The following is a 23,980-nucleotide window of genomic DNA, read 5'->3' on the forward strand; positions in this document are numbered from 1 at the left end:
TTGAATAAATTGGATAATGAATTTGGTATTCAAAAAAAAAAAAAAATTCATTTTTATTTTAATTAATATTTTGTTGAATTTTATTTAAATAATTTTTAATTTTCTTTCATATTGTTTTTTGTATTTGTTTTTTAGAAAAATTAACGACATTCTTTCATTTTTATTGTTTAATATTAATTTTATTTCTTATTGTTTTTCTATTTAAATTTTACATTTATTTTGATTCAACAAAAATTATATTTAAATAAATTAATTTTGTTTTGAATTTTAATATTCTTATTTTATTGGTTTTTTTTTGAATATGCTGTGTACTCAATTATTAAAATTAATTATAATATAATTTATTAAAAATTTTTATGAATATTATACTCGAACATACACATTCACTGATTTATCATAATTATATAAAAAGTTATAATATTTTATTTATAATTTATTTATTTATATAAAAAGAAAGAAAAAGTTTCTAAATTTTAAACAATTTTTTATTATTATTATTTTTTTTTTTTTTTTTGTAAAATTATATTTAATAATAGATTGTTAACAAATTTTTTTTCATTAGTTTTTAGATTTTTTAATTTCAGACTATAATGAATTTATTATATGAAAAGAAAAAAAAAAACACATAATTTTTTTTTTTTATTTTCGTACAGAATAATTTTAAATTATCTTATATAATATAAATATTACGAATATATATATAAATTTTTTTTGGGATTAAATTTTATGAAGCTTTAGCAAATTGTATAACAGAACTGACTCTGACAACTGGTTGTGGAACTTCTTTTGTTGCTTGACTATCATTCATATAAAGTTTACGTTTTCTTAATGGTAATGTCATAACATCACGATCTGCCATCATCATTGTATCACTTTCCGGTGATGATGAACGTTCTGGTGATTCAGTTGATGTTGAACGTGGTGGTGAGAGACCGGCACCAGCAATTGCTGCTTCAACTTGACGGACAATATCATTATTACGATAGGATGGTCTACAAAAAAAAATAAGAAAAATAAAAAAAAGTGTTAAATAATATAAAAAAAAAAAAAAATTAAATTTTATTATTAAACATACTTATATTCTGCTACAGATGGTGCTGGTGGAAAATAAGTTGCTCTCTGTCTTAATGCATCTAATGTTTCATAAGCATAATCAGATGTATAAAGTTCAGTATGATTTTCATCGATACGTCGTTGTGGTGGTGACATCATTGTTTTATGATTATTAATATCTTTTGTTGTTTTATGATAATAATCAATATTTTCCTCATTAGAATTTTCAGTTGATTCATTTGATAATGATGCTGGCGGTGGTGATGATATATTTAAACGTCTTCTTTGACTAGCTTCTTCAACACGTCGACTAGCTATTGTAGCAGCAGCTAATAATGCTGGATTAATAGACGGATGTTGTGATTGTTGCTGTTGTTGTTGTTGTTGATGATGAATTTTTGGTGGTGTAGGTTGTCTTTGATTTTGTTGCTGTATAGCAGCTATTGCAGCAGCTTGTTCAAAACATGTATATACATTTGTATATACATCATTACGATTTGGTGATGATGAATTCGATGGGTGATAATCGATTGTTTGATCTGATTCTAATATTTCCATTTCAGAACCATTTTCAGTACTTAATGAACCAGTACCGATATGTGATTGTATACGTTGATGAATTGGTGAAGGTGGTGAAGTTATTGAAGATGATTCAGTCTCATAACAAGATGATTCGATACTTCTACGATATCTAGGTTCTTGTTTTATTTCAATATGTTGGGGAATTATTGATTGTATTAATTGTGATGATGGTTTTGGTGAGTGTTGTTGTTGTAATAATTGCGGTGGTTGTGGTGAATGTTGTTGTTCTATTTTTGGCCTTTGTAATACAATAGACGGAGATGATTGCCTTGGAGATGCTTCAGATTTTTGACTTTGATCTAATGGAATTGGATCATCATCATCTGGTAATTCATTTGCATGTCCTTTTATATGAGCTTCCATTTCTTTTTTACTTTTAAATGTTTCATCACATATTGTACATTTATAGCATTTAGAACCATAATGTTGTACTTTATGTAATTTAAGAACATGATTATAACCGAAATCACGGAAACAAATGTCACAATGATAGGGTTTTTCACCGGTATGTGTACGGGAATGAACTTTTAATTGTTTGGAGCATGTAAATCCTTTACCACAACCTTCAACCGGACATTTATAAGGTTTTTCACCAGTATGTGTTCTCATATGTATAACTAATTGGCCGGATTGTATAAAAGTTTTATCACAAACGGAACATTTATGTGGTCGTTCCCCTGTATGTATTCTCATATGCCGATGTAATTTACCACTATGTTCAAATGCTCTACCGCATACATCGCATTTATATGGTCGTTCTTTGGTATGAATACGCCGATGCACTTGAAGATTTTCTTTAACACTAAACATTTTGTGACAAAATTCACATTCAAAAGGCCGCTCACCGGTATGAGTTCGATAATGTCGAATCTATAATATGGTATAAAATAAATTTATTATTTTACGAAATATTAAAAATTAAAAATTGAATTTATTTTAGGTGTATTATATATAAAAACAATTACCAGTCTTGCAGGCACAGCAAAAGTTTTTTGACAAACATTGCACTGATAAGGATCAGAACCAGCACCAGTTGAACTGACTTGAGCAATGGCTGTTGGTAATGATGCAGTCGATGATGACCCTGATGGTGATAGTGATGGTGACAGTATTCCACCATTACTATTTAAACGATTTCCATTTGTTGTAATTAAATTCTGTGAGAAATTATTATCCTGTTGTTGTAATTGTTGTTGATGTTGTTGTTGTTTCTTATGTGATTTAACATGGCTAGTATGGGCACTTTTACTATTAAAAATCATATTGCACTGATCGCATTTAAATTGCGGTTTATTTGCATTTGGTGTTCTACCATTATTATTACGACTATTCACAATACTGTTACTATTTATTGATAAATTATTTTGATTTATTGATTGTGATGATAATGTAGTTGGAGGTGGAGGTGGTGAAGATTGATGTAAAATTTGTTGACGTTGTGATTGTTGTTGCTGTGGCAGCTGATGTTGCTGTTGTTGTTGGTGTGATGATATTAGTGATGATGATGATGGTACGGATGATATTGATGATGTACTATTTATATTTGATGTTTGATGTGTTGATAAATTTTCTACTTTAATATTTTGTAAAAAACTATTTGTTGGTATTAAAAGTGTTGTTGGTGTTCCATTTAAATTTCCATTACTATGATGACCATTTATTGCTGTTGTTTGTCCAGTTAAAGATTGCTGTGATGAATGTTGTAATAAATGTATTTGAGATGATGGTGGAATATGATATATTTGTGTTTCACCATTTAATGGTGAACACAACTGACTTTGTGGTAATTGCCTATGATGTTCTGATTTTACAATCAGTGGCAATGATGGATAATAAACCATTTTGTGTAGTTCTGAAATATAAAGAAAATGAAAGAAAAATTTAATTAAAATAGAAGTGAAAATAGTTTCTAAGAATAATTTTATAATAAATTTTATAATGAATTTGATATTTTATTTACACCTTAAGTTTAATTAAAGTTATGCAAATGATTTTCTTGGAAATTTACTGAAAATCAAAAAGGAATAATAATTTTAAAAGTAAATGGAAGTTTCTCTATATATTTTTGATGTTGTCTTACAAATTAAATTTTCCACTTAAAATTTTACATTAGTGTTATAGAGTATATGTAGTTTTCTTTACTTCTAGATCGCTCTTTATTCGTTTTATTTGGAATTGGAGTGAAGGAAGAATATTAGATTATATTCTACTAACTATTATATGTGGTATATGCAATATACAGATATAGCACCAAGTTTGGCTACGTTGTTATTTTATGTGTTTTCTATTAAAAGTTGTTTTTGAGACGATAATCTTGATAGTCAATTGGGTATATACTTAAATACATTTCATGTAAGAACGAAATTTATAATTTACTTTTAAACTCTTGTTAATTAAGGATAAGGTCCATACTCCGTTTAAGGTTATCATTTTTCTGTATTTTGGTATAATCATTATAATTCTTACTATATAGCTATAATTTAAATTTTTTTTTATATTTGTATGCCGTATTATTTGGCCTATACATATACTTTTTATCCATTCAGTTTATGTATAAATAAATATTGTGCGTACGAGTATTACTCGGAAAAAAAAATGTTTTTAAATAAAAATCATTCATAAAAAAGAATTTATTTTTCTATATACTTTTACATACTATAATGTATAATGTATATACTATATGTATATGTAATACATATTGTACAAGAACAAAAATTTAGGGCAAATTTTCGTCCTTTTCCATTATCCAATAGCATATATAGTCCATAACAAATTTATTATATGGTCCTATATAAGCTAAAATATTTCGGAATAAGTATATATACAAGTATATAATGATGTAAAACAAGTGAAAGTTCACTCTTTTTTGTGTTGATATTTTCTTATTTTGGTTGCGTTACAAAATTTTTATATATGTACAATATAATATAAAAATTCATTTCGCTTTTCATTAAATAACATTTTACTTATAAAGAAGAAAAATCTAAAAAAATAAAAGTTAAAATGCGAGTTATAAATGTTGCGCATTTTAACCGTTATTACTCATATACTATATACATACATATATGCATATTGTTGTAACGCACATATTGTTCTACATAATCAATAATATTATGCATGGATGTACATTAATTTAATTTATAGCATATTATAAAGTATATAAGCATTTATATTTGCATGTTCCATAAATTAGATTAATTGTGCAAAAGCAAATAATTGGAATTTGACAACATTTATTTAAAATTTTATTACACTTTAAATACATATGTATAAACTTATATACTTACACATATGTATATACAGAGTCAAATAATGGAAAAATATCTGAAATGACCTATATATTGATTTGAAATAAAAATTTAATAACAAATTTTGATTTCATAAATATTTTTCGTATTTAAAGAATATTAACAAGTGAAATATATAAGTCTGACGAATTTTTGATAATCTACAGAATAAGAAAAAATCTTTTCTCGCTAATTTATGATTTATAACCAATATGAAAAAATCGAGAACATAAAACTATATTGAAGTAATTATAAGATCATTGCTATATATGCTATATTTAATTTGCTTTAAATAAATTGCAAGTTTCTAAATTGCAAATATTTTGAAATTTATTTACTTAATGAACAGTATGGGATTTTATTCTCAAATTCAAAGCTAAAAATATAAATATGTGATTTCACTATAGAACTATACATATTAAAAGAAATAATTTTGCTATTATTATGACGTCATATTAATTAATATTAGGAAAATTAAGATAAGAATTTTTTAATTTGAAGTCATAAAGGGTTAATTAAAATAGTATCCCAAATTTACCACTTTACACTCAACTAAGACTTCTTAAGATTTTTCTCAGGCGAGAAAAGAAAGTTTAATACTATACTGGTTTAATTATTGGTCCCAAGTAATATACATCTGTATCTGTATATAACATTATGTATATACAGTCTGTAATATACATAAATGTTATTGAAATATTCTGTCGAAAATATATATTTAAATTTTACTTTGGAAATAATGGAATGTTGGATATTAAGAAAATGTAGTTATAATAATACAATAGTATATAAAAATATTTTTATTTACGATGACGATTGATCCTTTTAAGGTTTCATATTTATGTGCTATTGTCAGGAATTTCGAATAATAACAAATGAAAAACAATTATTCTTTTTTTTTTTTAAAATTGACTAAAAATTTTTATTGAATAAATAAAGTAAATGTAAATATAAATATTATGAAACTAAACTATTTATGTATATATAGACTATATTAAACAGGATCTAAATAATAAAACTGCCTAAGTCGAAAAAATATATTTTAAGTAAAATAAGTTCAAAATCTTTATATATTCAATTACAAAGAAAATAAATTCAATTCTTACCGGACCCGATTAAAGTAGATAGATGAAATTTTTGAATTACGTAATTGAAATACGTTCAATTACTGAGTTATCGAATATAAAAAATCCTAAACTGGATTATAGGTAATTGTAACAAAAACAAAGAATTGAAAGGATTTAGAAATTGCGTTTTTGCAATATTATTATATCTCTTTTACTTTGTAATAGGTCCACTATCTCATTAATTGATAATGGATCAACTGTATTCAGAAATTTATTTTTAAGTTTAATCGAAATTAACAACATGGAACTTAAATAATATTAATTACTTAGACTCAAGAAATATTAATTACTTAATAATTATGGCTTGATTTCGGTAAAATTTCTTTTTGTTTCAACATTTTAATAGTCTTTCTTGGTGACTTTATTTTCTGATTGGGAAAAACACGAGATTTCTACTTTGAAGTATCCTATAAAATATGATATTCATTCATTGTTTTCGTTAAAATTTTCAGGTTGCATATAGAACTTACACATTTTTGATAATTAAATTAAAAAAATACAAATTAAACATAAGATTTGTTCTAATCTAATCTTCTATTTTTAATTAACAGCCATAGACACTATAAAGTTTTGAAATTTAACTTTGTAATTTTTACTTGCCTATGGTTTATACGCTTTTGTGGGGGGGGGGGGCGGTATTCAATTAAAAAAACAAAACAAAAATTAAAAAAAAAAATTATCTGGACCAAAAGCGGTTAAAAAATTAAAAATTAGAAATTTTATTAGAAAGTTCCCGTCGTAAATAAAAGTAAAATGAAAAGTAAAAAAAAAAAGAAGAAAAGAAAAGCATTTAGTTCAAACTAATGCGCAGGATTTTTTATTTTTACTTTTTTTTTCATTTGAATAAAATTGCTTTGTAAACATTTTCTTGTATTTGAATGCTTTTTGTTTTTTTTTTTTTGGTTATTTTTAATTTTGTTTTATAAGGACATCAGCACGTAGGTTCTTTTTTCATAATAAAAATACTTATGCATTAAATTCCAAAACGGATTTTTAAGAATATTAATCTCGTTTTAATATTGCAATATTTAATTTTAAAATTTTATAAAAATTATTGATTACTTAGACCTAGACAGACCATCAATCTATTTATTATTTGGAGTTATTACTCAATCGCATTTTTTCTAAAGTAACGATTTATAATCAATTTTACTTCTTGAAAAATTTATTCCTTCGGTATTTTTAAATGTGCTTTAAATTTTTCTGTAGAAATTGTAGAGGTGTATTCAGTATTAAATGATATTTTAAATAATGAGAATTCTATTTTGATTTATTAAAATTTTTATTCCATAAATTACATTCACATATAGTTTACTAGTTTTCTATAATGCTTTGTAGATATTCTGAATATTTCTGAAAATCGATCTAGAAATTAAAATTGCCATTTAAAAATTTTGTGTAAAATTTTTTTTCATTCATTTAAATTATGAATTTGTACAATTTTAATACATATATATATAATATCCTTATTGTCCTTATTATGTATAAATAATTTAACTCTTAAAAATCTTAAAAATTTAAGAGATCCAAATTGCTTGAATATTAGTATGTAATAAAAAAAAAAATCTCAATGAAATTGAAATGCAAAAAAAAAAAAAATATAAGAGTAATGAGAGTAAAATTCAATGACCATAAAATATTTAATGCTTGCATAAAATATCCATGTCAATAAGAGCTAAACGACCGAGTAATTAAAAAATTTAGTTTAATTTTGAATTAAAGATAACAGAAAACAACGAACTACAAAAATAAAATACTCGTATGTTTAGCAATGAAAATTATTAAAGAAAATATTAGTAAATTTTACTCCTTATATAAAGTGAATATACTTATTAAACTAGGTGTCAGTAAATATTCTCAACTTGGCTATTGCATTTGCGCTCTAATCAAGAAAACTAATAAAATCTTTACCAATGTAATTTAAAAAGTCTATTAAATTACGTTGAAGAAAGAATTTTCCCAATAAATATAAGACGAATTATTATATAAATATTACAACAACTTTCTATAGCCAATTTTTGTATAAATTATACAATCTTAACATTTCTAAACTTCTCGATTTACAAAGTTTATAAATTATTTTTTACTCATTTTTTTAATTCCAAGTTATCCATTCTCTATTCTTTTTTATATTAAAAATTTATTAAGAAATAATTAAGAAATTATCAATTATATTTGAATAAAATGGCGAATATTTCCAATATTTAATTACAAAATTAATTTCTTTTTATGAACTAACCTTTGGTTTTTTCATCTTTAATTTCAACTAAATCTGTACCAGATTTTGATAGTACATCTTTAATCCAATCTTTTTTCTCCCAATTATTGGGATTCATTTTTAATTGTTTTTTATTAATTTTTATTTAATTATTTTTTTTTTAATATTTTTGTGTTACCGTTTTTTTTTTTCTTTCAATTTCGTTTTATCTCTATTTATTTATAATAAATTTTAATTATTAATTATATTGTAGTTGCAATTTTAAAAATATATTTAATTTTATATTTTTTAAAATTTATATAGTTACCGAGCTCTTTTTTTTTTTTTTTCTTTTTATGTTAATAATTAATTAAATTTTAATTTTCTTTTTTGCTTATTTTTATTTGAAACCTTCTATATTCCGACTTTTTTATTCCGATTTTATTTATTTAATAATATAATTTAAATGAAAAAATTCAAATTCTTAATAAATAATTCGCTTTCGATATTTTATATTAAAATAAAAAATTTTTAATTAATTTAATATTAATTTTTTATAAATTTGCTTTGTTTTTTGTACTATAAATTTTTGTAATAGATTTTTTTTTTTTGTACGTTAATTATGAGGTAGATTTGTATATTATTTTCTTTTAATTTCTTTTATTTTTTACATTATTGTTTTATTTTTTTTTCTTAAACGATTAAATTTATTAATTTTCTTAAATATATATTAGTGATTTTTTTTCCTCTTTATGAAATTATTTAAAAAGTATTTAAAACATTTCGATAAATTTTAATTTTTTCATTTTAGGTTTTGTTTTGTACTTTTATTAAATTTAATTATTAGAATAATTTTGTTTTTTTTTTTTTTATTTCATTATATTATTTTATAAATGTTATGGCAAATAATTAATTAATATGATATTTTTTATATTAATTTCTATATATAGATGTAATATCGTAAAATTTAGTGCGATTTTTTTTGTAGAGTTGTTCTTAATAATAATTTATAATATTTTATAGAAATATATTTTTTAATTTTTATTTATTTTTATTTTAATTGTTAATTATTTTTAATGTTATATTAAAGTATTAATATTAAGCATGTATATATATATATATATACATAAAGAGCAGTCTTTTTGGTTACTCGAACAAGTCTTTAAATTATAATATTTTTGTTTTTTGGTACGCTGTTAATTAGTTAATTAATTTATAAAAAAAAAAAATGTAGTATTAAAAAATTTATTTTGTTAAAACAAAATTTTTTTTAGTGCGATATTTTAATTTATTTTTAATATTTAATATTAAATTTAATCTTTCACTCTTAATTTAATTTTTTTTTATTATTTAAAAATTTCTTTGATTTTAATTTATTAATTTGAAAAATATTTTGTACTTTTTTGTAATTTTGAATTTTTTTGAAATTTTTTTTTGTTATATTGGACTTATTTTGTACATTACTGGGTAATTTTTTTTTTTTAAATATAATTCGGAAATTTTGTTATATATAAGAAATATTTTAGATAACAGTACTATTGTATTTAATTTAAAAAAATTTAATAATATTTTATTTTGTAAGCAATTTAATAATTATCATTTCTTCCGTTTCATTTAAATATCTATGATATATATAAAATTTTATATATATATATATATATATATATATGGAGCAGTCTCTTCGATTTCAATGAAAAACTTCGACTTTGGTTAATAATATTTCGTTTATAATATAATAATTATATTTTTAAAAAAAATTTTTCATATAAAATATAATTGCGATTTCCGAATATATTTTGTATATTTTTACTTATATTTTTTATGAAATATACTTAATTTTAAATATTTTATTTTTTTTTTTAAATTTTCCTAATTTTTTTTTTTTGTTTAATATATTTACATTTTATAATTTTTTATTTATTCTTAAAATTAACATTTATTTTATTTTATGAATTATTTTTAAATTTTTTTTTTTTCATATAATTTTCATTCAAGTAACCATTATTCTTATATATTTTTTTAAAAAAATTTAATTTCTCTTATAATAGTCACAGTTACTATGTTTAAACATAGAATTATTTTATATTTCTTTAAATTTTTTTAATAACCTTTGATATAACAGCGATGTAATATGAAAAAAAAAATGTTAATATTAATGAAAAGTAACAATAAGAACAAAAAAAAAAATCGGTAGTATGTATAAGAATTATGTGTGTGAATGTGGGTATATATGAGTACAAGTTGGTATAAAAAAAAATTCTAATATTTTCTAACTAATAATAACGGTATAAACATTTTTTTTTGTGTGTTAAAAATACCGCTTTTTTGTATTTAACTGTATGATGGATCCAAATGAACTGGTGGGTAAATTTTGAGTCCCCAAAAAAAAAAACAAAAATATGTATTAAGACCTCATACTCTACTAGTTTATTATTGTGCGTTTTGGTATTATTATTTTTTTGTTTGTTGTTTCCTGGATGGAGATAATCAGCATTTTTTGGAAGAATTTCTTTTACTTCTTTCTTTTTTTTCCCCCGTTTTCCTAACAAATTACATATAATATTATTTTTCCAAAAAAAAGTAAATGAGAATTAGTGAGAATGGGAAATTTTTTTTTGGAATTGTTTGTAATACATTATTACGCACATTTTATATATAATGTCAAATAATACAAAAGTGCGTGCATTTTTAAAGAAAAATGTATAAACCTTATAGTTGAGGTATCTAAGCTCATAGATATATAAAAGGTATATTTCTTTTTTAAGGGAATTGAAAGAGAATTTTTGGATATTTAAAAGAACACAATCAGAGAAAATAACAAAAGAGTGGAAATAACAGAAAATAATAATAGCAATAGAGTTAGAGTATTAGAAGAAGAATGAGTATTTAAACAAAAAAAAACTTATGCGTAAAAAGGGAGAAATTACCAAAAAAAATAAAATACAAACAGAAGGGAAAAAAAGCCCCGAAAATGTTATAATTCTAATAACCCATAAAATTATTTGGAAGAAATTATAATAGGATTTTTGAAAATTCATTCCATTCCCTTTTTATTTTCTCTTACCAAAATTTTTTACTCTGTATTCATGTATAATATACACAAATAATATAGGAAATTATTTTGAATATTATGAGAAGATTTTGTCATACCATTTTTTCTCCACCTATTTAAAATTTCTCCCAAAAATTCAAAATAACTTGAATGAATGACTCTATAGTTGAAAAATAAAATATAAAATTCCCAAAATCTTTAAAAGAAAGAGAATGGGAATATGAGAATGTTAAATTCTTTAGAGTAAAACAGTAAATTTTATATATATATATATTTTTTTTTGAGGGAATAATGTTGGGTCACATCACAATTTTATCAAAAAGAAAATAATATATTTAAATAATATGTGCATGGGTATGTTCTTATATATTATATAATGTTTATGCGTGAGCTATTGTATTCTGTTAAAATAAAATTAATCATTTTTAGATTAAACTTTGAGAAATCATTATGATATATATGTAAATATGACTGCGATAAAACAACAAGAATAAGAACTAAAGTTCTCAGCATGATATTTGTATACATACATATTTAAAATTCATACATAATAATATTTTTGTTGCTTTATTTTTTTTTGGTTATATAGTTACAGAGTTTTTCTTATATATAGTAGTAAATTTTGTTTTAAAAATCAATTTTAATATTATATTCATGTAATTTCTATATAAGTATGTATGTATATATAAATGTATGGAATGATTCAAAGTAATTTCATTCTAAGAATGAAAGGAAAATTTCATATTATATGAAATGTATGTAATATTATTAATGAATAAGTAAAGTATGTATGCATGTATATGTTTATATATTATATAATATTAGAATCGTTTTCTAATACGGGTTTTATTATAGTATGCAATATATGCATGTATATATTTAAAAATTATTTATGTTGGAAAATTTGTATAATATTTGCATATATATACATTCATGTATGCATACATATAACTAGCTAATCTATATATATATAATATACGATTTTGTATATTATATAGGATGGTACGCGTGCATGAATTTTTAACTGAAGTCAATAAAATATATAGTATGAAATGTTGTAAAAAGTGCGTAAAGAAATCTTTATACTCGTACATTATTTATTAGGCATTATATACATAGGTAATGTATACATACAATCATACAACACAAATATCTACAATGTGTAACAAGGGGAATTTTGATGAGCAACTTTGTATTTTCATTATAAGAATTTTTTTTTTCGATTTTTATATTCTAACGCATTTTTTTTTTTTTTGTTTACATAATATACATGAATGACAATATAATTTTAAAACGGTAAATATGCATGGTGTACGGTATAATTTGGTTATACTCGTAACGCAGTATGTAATAAAATTTTGGTTTTTCTTTTAAGATTTTACCAAAAAAAAACAATAATGATATATAAAAGGTAAGCAAATGTTGGTTATCGTATAGAAAATATAGAGGAATGGGAAATTAAAAAAGCGAAGGTAAATTTTCGGTTATATACTCTTAAAATTGAAAATATTTTTTATTAATAAAAAAAAAAAATAGAAGACAATATTACCAGAAAGCGAACAAAAAAAATTGTTATTCGGTATAAACTTAATGAATGGATAGATATAGATGCGTAAGTTTCGATGTTATATAGTTATGTGTTTATGATAGTATATGTATACTTATAACATATAATATATAGGTATACATATTGTAGTTATAAAATGGTGTTAATATTCTATTAGAAATATTGAAAATATTTTAGAAAAACAAATTTAATTAGTAATGAAAATTAAAATTTCCGCGTGTACAAATAATAAAATTGTATTTATAACACAATATGATAAATGTAGTCAGCTTGGTATGTAAATAATACTAATAACATATTATACTCATATAGAAAAAACTATATGTATATGTATATTATAAATTCTATACATTTAACGAAAAACCAAAAATTTTAATTAATTTAGTACTATTTTCGGATATTAAAGCTATTATGTGTTTATTATTAAAGCTTATACTTGCGATTTATTGAACATTCATAAAATATTAATATATACCTATGTGTATGTATAGTTATGTATTGTGTACTTGATTTTTTTTTATAGCTTGTATATGTAAATTTTATTTACCTTGACAATATATTTACAGTCAATGCACTTTATAAATGTATATTTGAGAAAACAGGAAAAACAGATTTAGAATTAGAAATAACTATGTACGTAATATGGGTGATTCCTAACGTATATAAATATGTTGTAAATAATATATATAAAATAATATTAAATAGATAAATAATACTAAGATTTAGTGTTTTTTGTGTATAAAACAAAAATTCTAATGAAAATTTGTAATTTAAGACCAGTAGTCTTAAATATTTAGCTTAATTCTTTAAAATTTAGCTTAATTGTTAAGTACAATGGACATATTTTTGGAAAAATATACTTGCCCAAAAAATTTAATTATATAGTAAGACAATTTGATATACTACGTACATAATAGTTATTCGTTGTTAAAATAAATTTATATTGATTTGTACAATTTAAATAAATTTCTTTAATTTTAATTTTCTTTTAACTGCAACGTAATTGCAAATTTCAAAACATGTTCGCAAATATGAATATAATTCTATATACCAATATAGGTTTTCATTATATGAATATATGTCTTCATAATTGATTGAATAAATTTAATTATTTTAAAATTTAATGTGCGGTACTCGAAATGTACTATAATAATATCTGGTACTGAAAATTAAACTCATTCAACTTGAATATTCAACATATTATACTGTTTGAGTAACCATTGCCAAAAATAAAAGAAATATTAACCCTCTTTGTCCATAAAGAAAAATTTAATCAAGTAATTCATAAAAACCAACAAAAAACTTATTAACATATTAAGAGTTGTGGTTTAATTTCAGTTTATAAGTTCTTAAGCAATTGTATATTTGCACCCTTCTAATACATTAAGCAATTTCAATCAAAAAAACTCCCAAAAAATCAGCGAAGAATAATTATATATTTACCAAAATTATGTAAAATTTTGAGACAAGTGTAATAGCCGCATTAAGGTATTACAAATACCTACTGATAATATGAAAAGGAAAACCCAATTTTTAAAAGTTTTTCCCTGCAAAAATAAATAAGTGAGTGCACATTTTAAAATTTATTTTGTCAATAAAATATGTAACAAGGCATATATACGGTTATGCATACATATTTATGGATTTATATTTTTGGAAGGGTATAATTGTATTAAAATCAAAATGAAAATCTAAAATTTACAAGTACAACATCAAATAAAATTTAACTTCAAAGTTATAAAAATTAATTCACTTATAAAAAATAAATCATTCATTCAAATTCATTTGTTCAGATTTAGTGATTCAATTTTTTTTTTCTTAAACTTTATATTATTTTTTTTTTATGTTTGAATAATCAAAAAATATGAAAAAGGAAGAAAAAATTAAGATTTAGATCAATTTAGTACAATTTTTTGTTTATTATTTACATATGTAAATATGCAACAAAGGCTCCATGGAAAAAAAATCAAAATTAAATAACAATGAAAATAAAATTTGTCATATTTAACAATAATTTATATATTCAAGCCTATATACATGTACATTATACGTATTTGTATAATAAAGGAAACCATTTAATGCCAAGTATTCCTTTAAATAATTAAATATTTGGAGAATATTATTAGAAATCTATACAGTTTCTGTTAGTTATTTTATTATTTGAAACCAATATACAACCAAAGCATAATACACCAGATCCTTTAAAGGGCGCGAAACAGCATCGATCACTTTAAAAATCTGAGTGAGAGGCTATAATTAATTGTATACTACTTAAAAACATTTGTTTGGCTTGAGGGTCTTAACATTCTTCCGTGGAAAATAAATATGAATTAAATAATATTTTTATGTTTTATTTAAAATTATATGTAAATTCTTAGAGTTAAGGCAGAAATGTAGTTTTTGGTTTTGCAATTGATTGATTACTTATTTGTATTTCATAGGTTTATATCAGAAGCGCGTACACATGCAGCTGTCTAAAACGCATACAATTAAGCAATTTAACAGTTTTGTAATTTTTTACAATTTTTACTTTATGCAATCAATTTGAATTGACGCAATTGTTTAGTTCGTTAGATGTAAACACAGATTTTACAATCAAGCCGTAATTGCAAAAATAAAAATGGCATGTTTGCCTGAGCCCTTATATTAGTTTTTTAACTCTTGAATAATTTTCATTTCAATTTTCTTAAATTTCTGTTCTTTTTAATTTTAATTTTAAAAATTAGTTTTAGTTTTTTTCATATTTCATATGCAACTTATGTATAATAAGATTTTATGTCATTGGGGTTTTTTTCTCATATAGTCCCATGTAACTAAGTATCTTAAGAGAAAAAAAAACAACTTAACAAAGAAATAAAAAAAAAAAACAAAGAAGAAAAAGAACAAAAAAAAAAAATGCGTATTTTTTTACGCATTTTGTCATCCAAATTAATATGAAGAGCTTGGGTTATAACAAAAGTGTTCAAATATAAGAAAACAACAACAAAGTGAAAATTTTGTCAATAGCATTTACACATGCGTTTATTTTTTTTTTTTCATTCCCAAAATTTATTTTTCGTTTTTTTTTTTGTTGTAAGAACTTAAGGTACATTTATTATGTACACATATTTATTTATTTACAAATTTATACGTATACCAGCACATATGTTTGAGTATTTCTATATATCTCTTATTTATGTAAATATATATTTATTTATAGATAAACTTTTATATTATATAAAAGTGTTCATTGACCCCTTAAACAGCCAAAAATTATTATGTATATGGGCCTATATAGATTTTTTTTTCTCCGCTGATTATTATTTTTTTTTTGTTTTTTGGAACTATATGTTATATACACAACGTATATATTATATGTAAGGTTTTTTGTTATAATTTTTTTTTTAGTTCTGCTTAATTTGTTATATGTTATCATAATTATAATGCGTTAAAATAGTTTACAAACATATATGTATATATATGGTATATATGAGCCATATCACGCAATATGTAAGTGAATATCATATTGGATTGGAACTAATATTATAAATAGTTTGAAATGCAATATAATCAAGTGGAATTGTATGAAAATGTCAAAAAAAAAAAAAACGTGTATACCTACTCATAAAATGCGTGCACTATGTGGTATTGAATTTCAAGAAAAAAAACTTACATATACATATGTGTATATATTATGTGCCTACATTAATGTATATTTCTGCCAGATATTACATATAGATAATTACATTATGTTGGTTTGTTGATGCTACATACAATAGGAATTACATATAATAATAATCTTTTAAGTATTCATTGTCTTGGGTTACCACTGAACAAATGAATTAATCATAAAAGATTATACTATTATTTTATTTATGTTTGCTCTATGGTAAAATAATTAAGATGTAAGTGAATTTTAAATTTTTGTATTTTACTTGTTTTTATACTCTTACATGCTTGTAATACGTTAGATAATGCGCAAGAATGAGTGTTCGAAGGTATGCGGGTTACGGTTTAAAAAACAAAATCTTTAAAAGGACTAAAATTGAAGAATATAAAAAAGGAAAAGGATTTTTTCAAGTTGTTAAAAAAATGAGAAAGAAAACGAAAAATATTTCATTTTACAAACAGAATCATAGGGTTGTACTCGTATATGATTAATAATTTTATTAAAATAAATAAAAATAAATGAATAATAAAATACTACTTATAAATATTGATTGCTGTTATCAATATTGTAAGAAAAAGGGTAAATGTAAATTTTCCGTTCTCCATTATATGTATAACAGTTTTATTTTGTATAACAGTTTTTTAAAATATCATTTATATTAATTTCCACATTTCAAATTTTATATTTTAGGAAAAGTTACCATTTTTATTAGAAGAATATTTAAGTTCATGGTTTTGTTTAAATAATCGAATTAAAAAACCAGAGTTAAGCATCAGTTTTTTATCTTATGTTGAGATCTCACTCGTACAGAATATTCAAATAGCTTATTAATAAATAAATTTATCGTAAATGTTCTCGTAAATAAGTACGTTACGGTTAAAATAAATGAAGTATATAACATTGGAATATGCCTTAACTAAAAAGTTAAAAAAGAAATAGAGCATTTATTTTAAAGCTTATTAAATTAGATATTTAATTTTAATACTTATTTCTCTAAATTTGTTGTAATTTCTTTGTATTTACATAACGCATATACAAATTTCAAATTTCTTGTCTTTTTATTAATAATTATTTAATTAAGTAATTAATTAATTTCTCACAGAATGTAATTCTAATAAATTATAACTTTTTTGTAAATATTTATAAATTTGAAGCTTGAAAATTATGTATAATACATTTTTAAAATTTAATATTTTAAATAAAACTGAATAATTATTTGTTAGTGTACTATGTATATGTATAACATAATGATTATAAATAATATTATTGTTATATAAATATTAATTTTGTAAACGACAAAACAATATTATTAAAATTACAAAAATGAACTATCATAATTATAAAAATGGAAATTCTAATATTTTTTTCAAAAAAAAAAAAAATTAATTTATTTATTCAAATTTTTCGCAGTATAACAACATAATATTAATAATTATCTATATGTAGATAATATATACATATACTTGTACTATATCAAATATAGTTACTATTGTTAACAAAATGTATTTACATACTTATAACCATAAATAGAAAAAAAAAATTAAAACGCAATTTATAACTAATAAACTTTGAAATATTTCAAAGATCAAATTTCATTAGCATTCTATCAAAAGAATTACATATATAAATGTACATTTACATTGTATGTATGTATATGTATATATATATACCTCAAAATTAAAAATATGATAAAAAATTAATAAGAAGAATAGAATAAGACACAAAAAAAAAAAACGGCACGTGTACGAATTACCATTAACTACCTTTACAGAGTTTTTATTAAGTTATGCTTTTTTTTTATATAGTAGTTAATAATATTAAAAAAATTTAATTATATTATGGTGTTACCGTGTTATCGAGAAATGAATTTTTTCTGATTATTATTAAATTCAAATTCTCTTTGTCTGCTGATTTTATATTCTGATATGATAAATAAATCGAAATTTTTAATAAATTTTTTGAATTAAGATGCTAAATGAAAAATTTATTTCAGATCGGCAACACTTTTTTCTTTTTCAATATTTATATAAACAAAAAATAAAATAAATTTTTTTTTTCAATTTTTAACAATAATTAGTTTTGCTTTGATATTTTTGAAGTGTGCTTTATTAAAATCTATATAAAATATACTTGAATAAGTAAGTGAATGATATACACATATATATACATACAATTTTTCATATATTTATTTATATAACAAATTACTTTTAATCAAAGACGAGACGAAATTAGAACAGGATATCTAAATAGAATAATTAAGGTGACAAAAATTAGAGAACTGTATGAAAAATGAATAAATTGACAGATTAAATGCGGAATAGAATAATGACGTTATTATTGTTTGAATAAAATTGGCGTGTGCGTTTAAGGAAATGGTGTTTTTTTTTGTGTTATATTGAAAATATAAATATAATAGAATTAAAATTAATTATTATTACTACATACAATTATTTATTTATTATTATTACATACAAATTTTCCTTTTATTTTTACGTAATTTACATATATTTTAGCAAGATGGGCAGTTTACATAAATATTTTATTAGATTATATTTAAACGCCTATAAATATGCAATTTATTAACACGTGTCAATATTTTATTTATTATATGTAGTTCGTTTACTGGTTTAATAAGTAGCGAGTATTGAATTTTCAATAAAGTGAGGTTAAAAGTTAAAAATTCAGTGTTGCCGCATTTATATTGCAATGTTTGGCATATCATACACATAACATGAATTCTGCAAAATAATTGCAGAATTATATATATCAGATAGCTGTCAGATCTATCGGTAATACTCGTATGTACTAAACATTTGATATTTCGCCGTATACTTTTATTTTCCATTTCTTTTCTCTTCTTTATATGTGACATGATTAAGGAGATTTTTTCACATTAGATACTTAATAAATATTTTTACATTACTAAAGCATATTATTGCCTTTTCCACTGTACTCTCTATGAATTTTTACGTTATTTGCTATGTTAAATGCTACAAATTGTGCTAAATAATTTTCTGATAATAAAAAATATAATTATATTATCAAATATTTATTATTTATATTTTAATTTTCATAGCTTAACGGGGCTAAATTGAAAATAAAAACATTTGAATAAAAAAACCCCACATGATTTTAATAAAAGAAAAATTTTATTGTTATACAAATATTAATCCATGCGATTCTTTTATAATTATTTATTAATTTATCTAACGTGTCACCCACATGCTTTATTTTATAAATAAAAAAAAAGAAAACAATTCTTTTATGCGAAATAAATTTTTTTTTGTGTATATTTAAACACCAAATCAAATATTTTTAAGATGCTAATACGTCTTGAATATACATTTGTACTTTATTGAAGATTAAGGCTAGACATTAAAAAGTGCAGACGAATTTGAATCTTATTGAATGAGAAAAAGAATTTGAGGTGTATTTGTAAAATATTTTTCTGAAAAATTATGGAGTGTTTTTGCGCAATATTAAATTCTTTTGAACAAATTTTAAGAGTATATGTAATTAAATAAAATTTTCTATGTCATGTCATATGTCATGTACATGTCTATGTCATGTACGTTTCTATATTTTTACATTAATTACAACGGTATATGCAGTATACCGTTGGTGGGAACGGAATATGCAGTATACCGCTGGTGAAGTGCTCAAAAACTGTAGGAATCGGTTGTAGGATATTTAAATACCGTTGTTTCTGAACAGTATATTTATAATTAAATTAAATTCAGTATTTTGTTTCTAAACTGGGTTCGATTTAAAAACGCTATTATTGCAATATGGTCTCAATATTATTGCAATATTGAACTCAACGAAAGCATAAAAATTTCAACATGTTAAGTGATATAAAATTGTAGCTCAATTAGTTGGATGAAAGAAATGTTGAAGAACTAAACTGCCAAAAATGTTTTTTTGAATTACCCTACTCTATTGATTCTGTTGAAATTTCAGTTATAATTTTCTTAATAATTTTTGATATTCAACTATACTAGTTTAGTCTTTTCCGTCAAGAATACTCCATCCTTTCAATTACATTAATAAATAAGCCTGTACTGTATTATGTAAATTGATGTGATTGGCATATTGTGCGTAGTATTAAACCAAATAATTTGAACATGACATATACATATTCGTATTTTGATAGACATACTGATGTACATCGTATACATACCATATTAATTTAGTTTTTCATCTTTTATACGTTAAAAGTTTTCAGTCTTTTATACACGCACATGTATGTATATCTAAACATTGTTATTATAATATTAACATAAAACATTTGACTATAAAATTTATGTATATAGGGAAAAGAAGAACCTACACATAATTATTTGTAATAAAGAAAATATATTTTTAAGTAGGAGAAAATTGTAATAAAAGAAAATACATAAAAATATAATAATATTATTATTTTGTTATAATAGTATTAGTATGCATTAGAACCGTTATTATAATAATGGTATTAAGTCTATATGTATAACGTACTGTAAATTTTACACGTGACAAATTTAGTCAAAGTATAAGAGACGAAAAAAAAAGCAAAAAAATTAAAAATGAATGTAAAAGTTGCCGTAGGTCAAAAACTTTTCTGTTTAATTTTTTTTTTTGAAAAAAAAAAGAACAAAAATAATAAAATGAGACAGAGAGAGGCAAGTAATAGAAATGTAAAAAGAAAAAAATTAGAAAAAAAAAATTTATTTTTTGGTATTAGAAAGAAAAATTTTTAAATTGGTTTTCTTGTGATTTTCAAAAAATAAATTATAAAATTTACAAGAAGAGAAGCAAAACGGATAATGAATGGAGTGTGAGGGAATGAGGAGTGTGAAATTTTATTGAAGAAAAGTTCATATAGATCTTTAATATGCACAATAATAATTTTACTTGTGTCTAATGAATATTGAACCAAACATTTATTGAATGACAATATTATTCTCTCATCATTTGAAAAAAGTTTTGAATTTTTTGTGTTCAAAATGTTAGCAATTACAATTCGCTTGAAATTTTCTAAAATTCGATAAAAAATTTCAATTTGGGGGCATATTATGAGATTTGACAAGTTTCCATTCTATATAGATCATCGCTTAGTCACTGACAATGCCATCTTTTAATTTTCTAATTTCTTTTCAAATAATTTTTTTAGACCAACTGTATGTTAGACCAATAATGTATTACAAACTCCCTTTGTTTTTTTTTGTTGGGAATGGGAATCGCAAAAGATTCTATGGGTCGACGTAAGAAGGGCTTGAGAGTCTCGATCCTCGAGAAAAAGAAAACTCTCTTTGTTAAATTTAAACTACTATATTTTATTTAATTGTGTAAATTGAAAGAACTAAGATCATGAAATTGCAAACACAAAATTTATTATTTATAAAATTCTCTGATTGAAATACCATCATTAATCTGATTGAAAAGAGTATATTGTAAATAAAAATCTTTGGGCGTTACATAAATTTTGTGGAAAGCGTGATTTGATTAATAATCTTTAATCAAATAGGATTACAATAGGAGAGTAATATTAAAAAAAATTTGTAACTTTTGGAAATTTTTCATACATTTTTTTTTGTTTAATTTTAATTACAATTTATTAGCGCTATACGAAAGGAATGTACATACAATTAAATTTTAACATGTGTAAAGGGTATTCTATGTAAATTGCAATATAATCGATAGTTTATCGAATAATTAAAGTTACAGTATAAATTTTAATTGTCTTAATCAATAATTTGAACTGGAATTTTTGTCATCAGAGCCTGTTTTTGGAATCAGAGCCTTTAAAGTCCAAGAAGTTGAAATAAAAGTGCAATATCATATTAGAATAACTTCTTAATTTACGAGGGAAATTCGAAAATTTTTTTAATTAATTTACATTCACAATACATGAATTACGACAATGAATGCTATGTAAAAACAGACTTATAATTTTAAATCAGTTAATTTGCAAATCACTTGTTCATTTAACCGATTTTGTCACTCTTTGAAATATTTTAAAAATTAGCAAAAAAAATTGACATAACCATATAGTTAATTATTCTGTTCTTTTAAGAATTAATTAACCGGTAATAAGTGATTTTAAAAAAAAATTAACTAAAATATAGGTAACTTTCACATATTTTTAGAATAAAGATGCTGAACTTTTGTATATTGACGTAAAATTTCGTTTCCAGTTATGCTAATTGGTAGCTCAGAGTCAAAATTTTAAATTTTTTTTTAATATTAATTTTTTAGGAATATATGTACATTATATATTACATACTATGCGTTATATCAATATTTTTTCTAGCAGAGGTCTATTCAGTATATATAAATTACAATTTTATCTGGTTTTCATTTTCATAAAAATTTCCAAGTCCTGCAATATAAAATTGAAAGATTTCTTATTAATTTTTCCAAATTTTCATGGACGTGTATTTTTTTGAAATGAATGATTGAAAATTAAATTATTACTATTTTAAAATAACAAATAAATCTGTTATGCATATATGTTAACAAGTTATGTATATATTGTACACATATACGTTAGGTATACAATCATAAGTATTGTAGATATTTTTAATTCATCCAGTTATTTTCCATTTTTAAGTATTTACGCACATTTGTCTTCAATTATTTCATTATTTTTTGTTGTCATTATTAACACGAGATATAATAATTATCGAAAACTGGTAAATCACCTCCTCCCATAAACAATATTAGTTTTCGACAATATAATTTCAATAAATCTATACAATATGTATGTATAGCTACTTATAGTTTTTGTTATGCTAATTATTTTCTTTGAATATTCTTTTGAAAGAAGAAAATGTTTTAAAAACTCGTTAGGTACGTTAAATAGTTGGGCTAACACACTGTTTTTTTTATTATTATTATTATTGAAATGAAAGCATAAAAGAAGAGATGAATTTATAATATTTACACATATATATATACATATTTACATATTTTACTCTCTAACTCATACAGAGTACTCACTATAAAAATCCATAATAATTTTGTAATTGTGTTAGTTTTAATATAATTATTTTGAGACAAATTTTATATATGGTATACTAATACAATTATAAATTTTATGGTATCTATATACCTAACACAAAGATGTGATTTTCATTTCTTCATGCGTATGTGTTTGAATTTAATACATTTAAATACTCGTAACATATACATTAACAGTTTTTTTTCTCATATTCGTCGAAAACTGAACAATTACCTCAATAATATTTTGATGAAAATTTGTACCGCACCTCCACGTGGAATTTCATTGGCAAAAATAAGTAGAAAAAAAAATAAGAAGAAGAAGAGAACATAAAAAAACAACATAAAATGAAAATAATGTAGAAAACAATAAAAAAAAAAAATAAAGGCAATAATAACAACTAAATTGAAAATGCAAAAAAAAAAAGAAAACAAGACAAGAGACGCTTATATTGAGAGTTCGATAGCGGCAGTGGTAGAAATATTTT

The 23,980-nt window shown here is 22.1% G+C and overlaps 1 protein-coding gene across 2 annotated transcripts in view; it reads right to left on the minus strand.

Moving 5' to 3' along the window:
- Positions 1 to 604: 604 nt before the first annotated feature.
- Positions 605 to 23,980, minus strand: part of LOC129618572 (Krueppel homolog 1-like) — a 48,838-nt gene continuing 25,462 nt past the window's right edge. The window contains exons 1-4 of one of the 2 annotated variants that reach the window (XM_055533402.1): positions 23,728 to 23,744; positions 2,601 to 3,487; positions 1,076 to 2,505; positions 605 to 992 (exon numbers count right to left, since the gene is read on the minus strand). In XM_055533402.1, coding sequence (XP_055389377.1) covers positions 725 to 992; positions 1,076 to 2,505; positions 2,601 to 3,476 — 2,574 coding nt within the window. In that variant the 5' untranslated portion in view covers positions 3,477 to 3,487; positions 23,728 to 23,744 and the 3' untranslated portion in view covers positions 605 to 724. Of the gene's footprint in view, positions 993 to 1,075; positions 2,506 to 2,600; positions 3,488 to 23,727; positions 23,745 to 23,980 lie in introns of those variants that run through there. The other variant, XM_055533401.1, reaches the window with a different exon arrangement.

This window comes from Condylostylus longicornis, unplaced genomic scaffold, assembly GCF_029603195.1.
Source record: "Condylostylus longicornis isolate FDR11 unplaced genomic scaffold, ASM2960319v2 ptg000009l, whole genome shotgun sequence".
In the NCBI taxonomy this organism is placed as follows: domain Eukaryota; kingdom Metazoa; phylum Arthropoda; class Insecta; order Diptera; family Dolichopodidae; genus Condylostylus; species Condylostylus longicornis.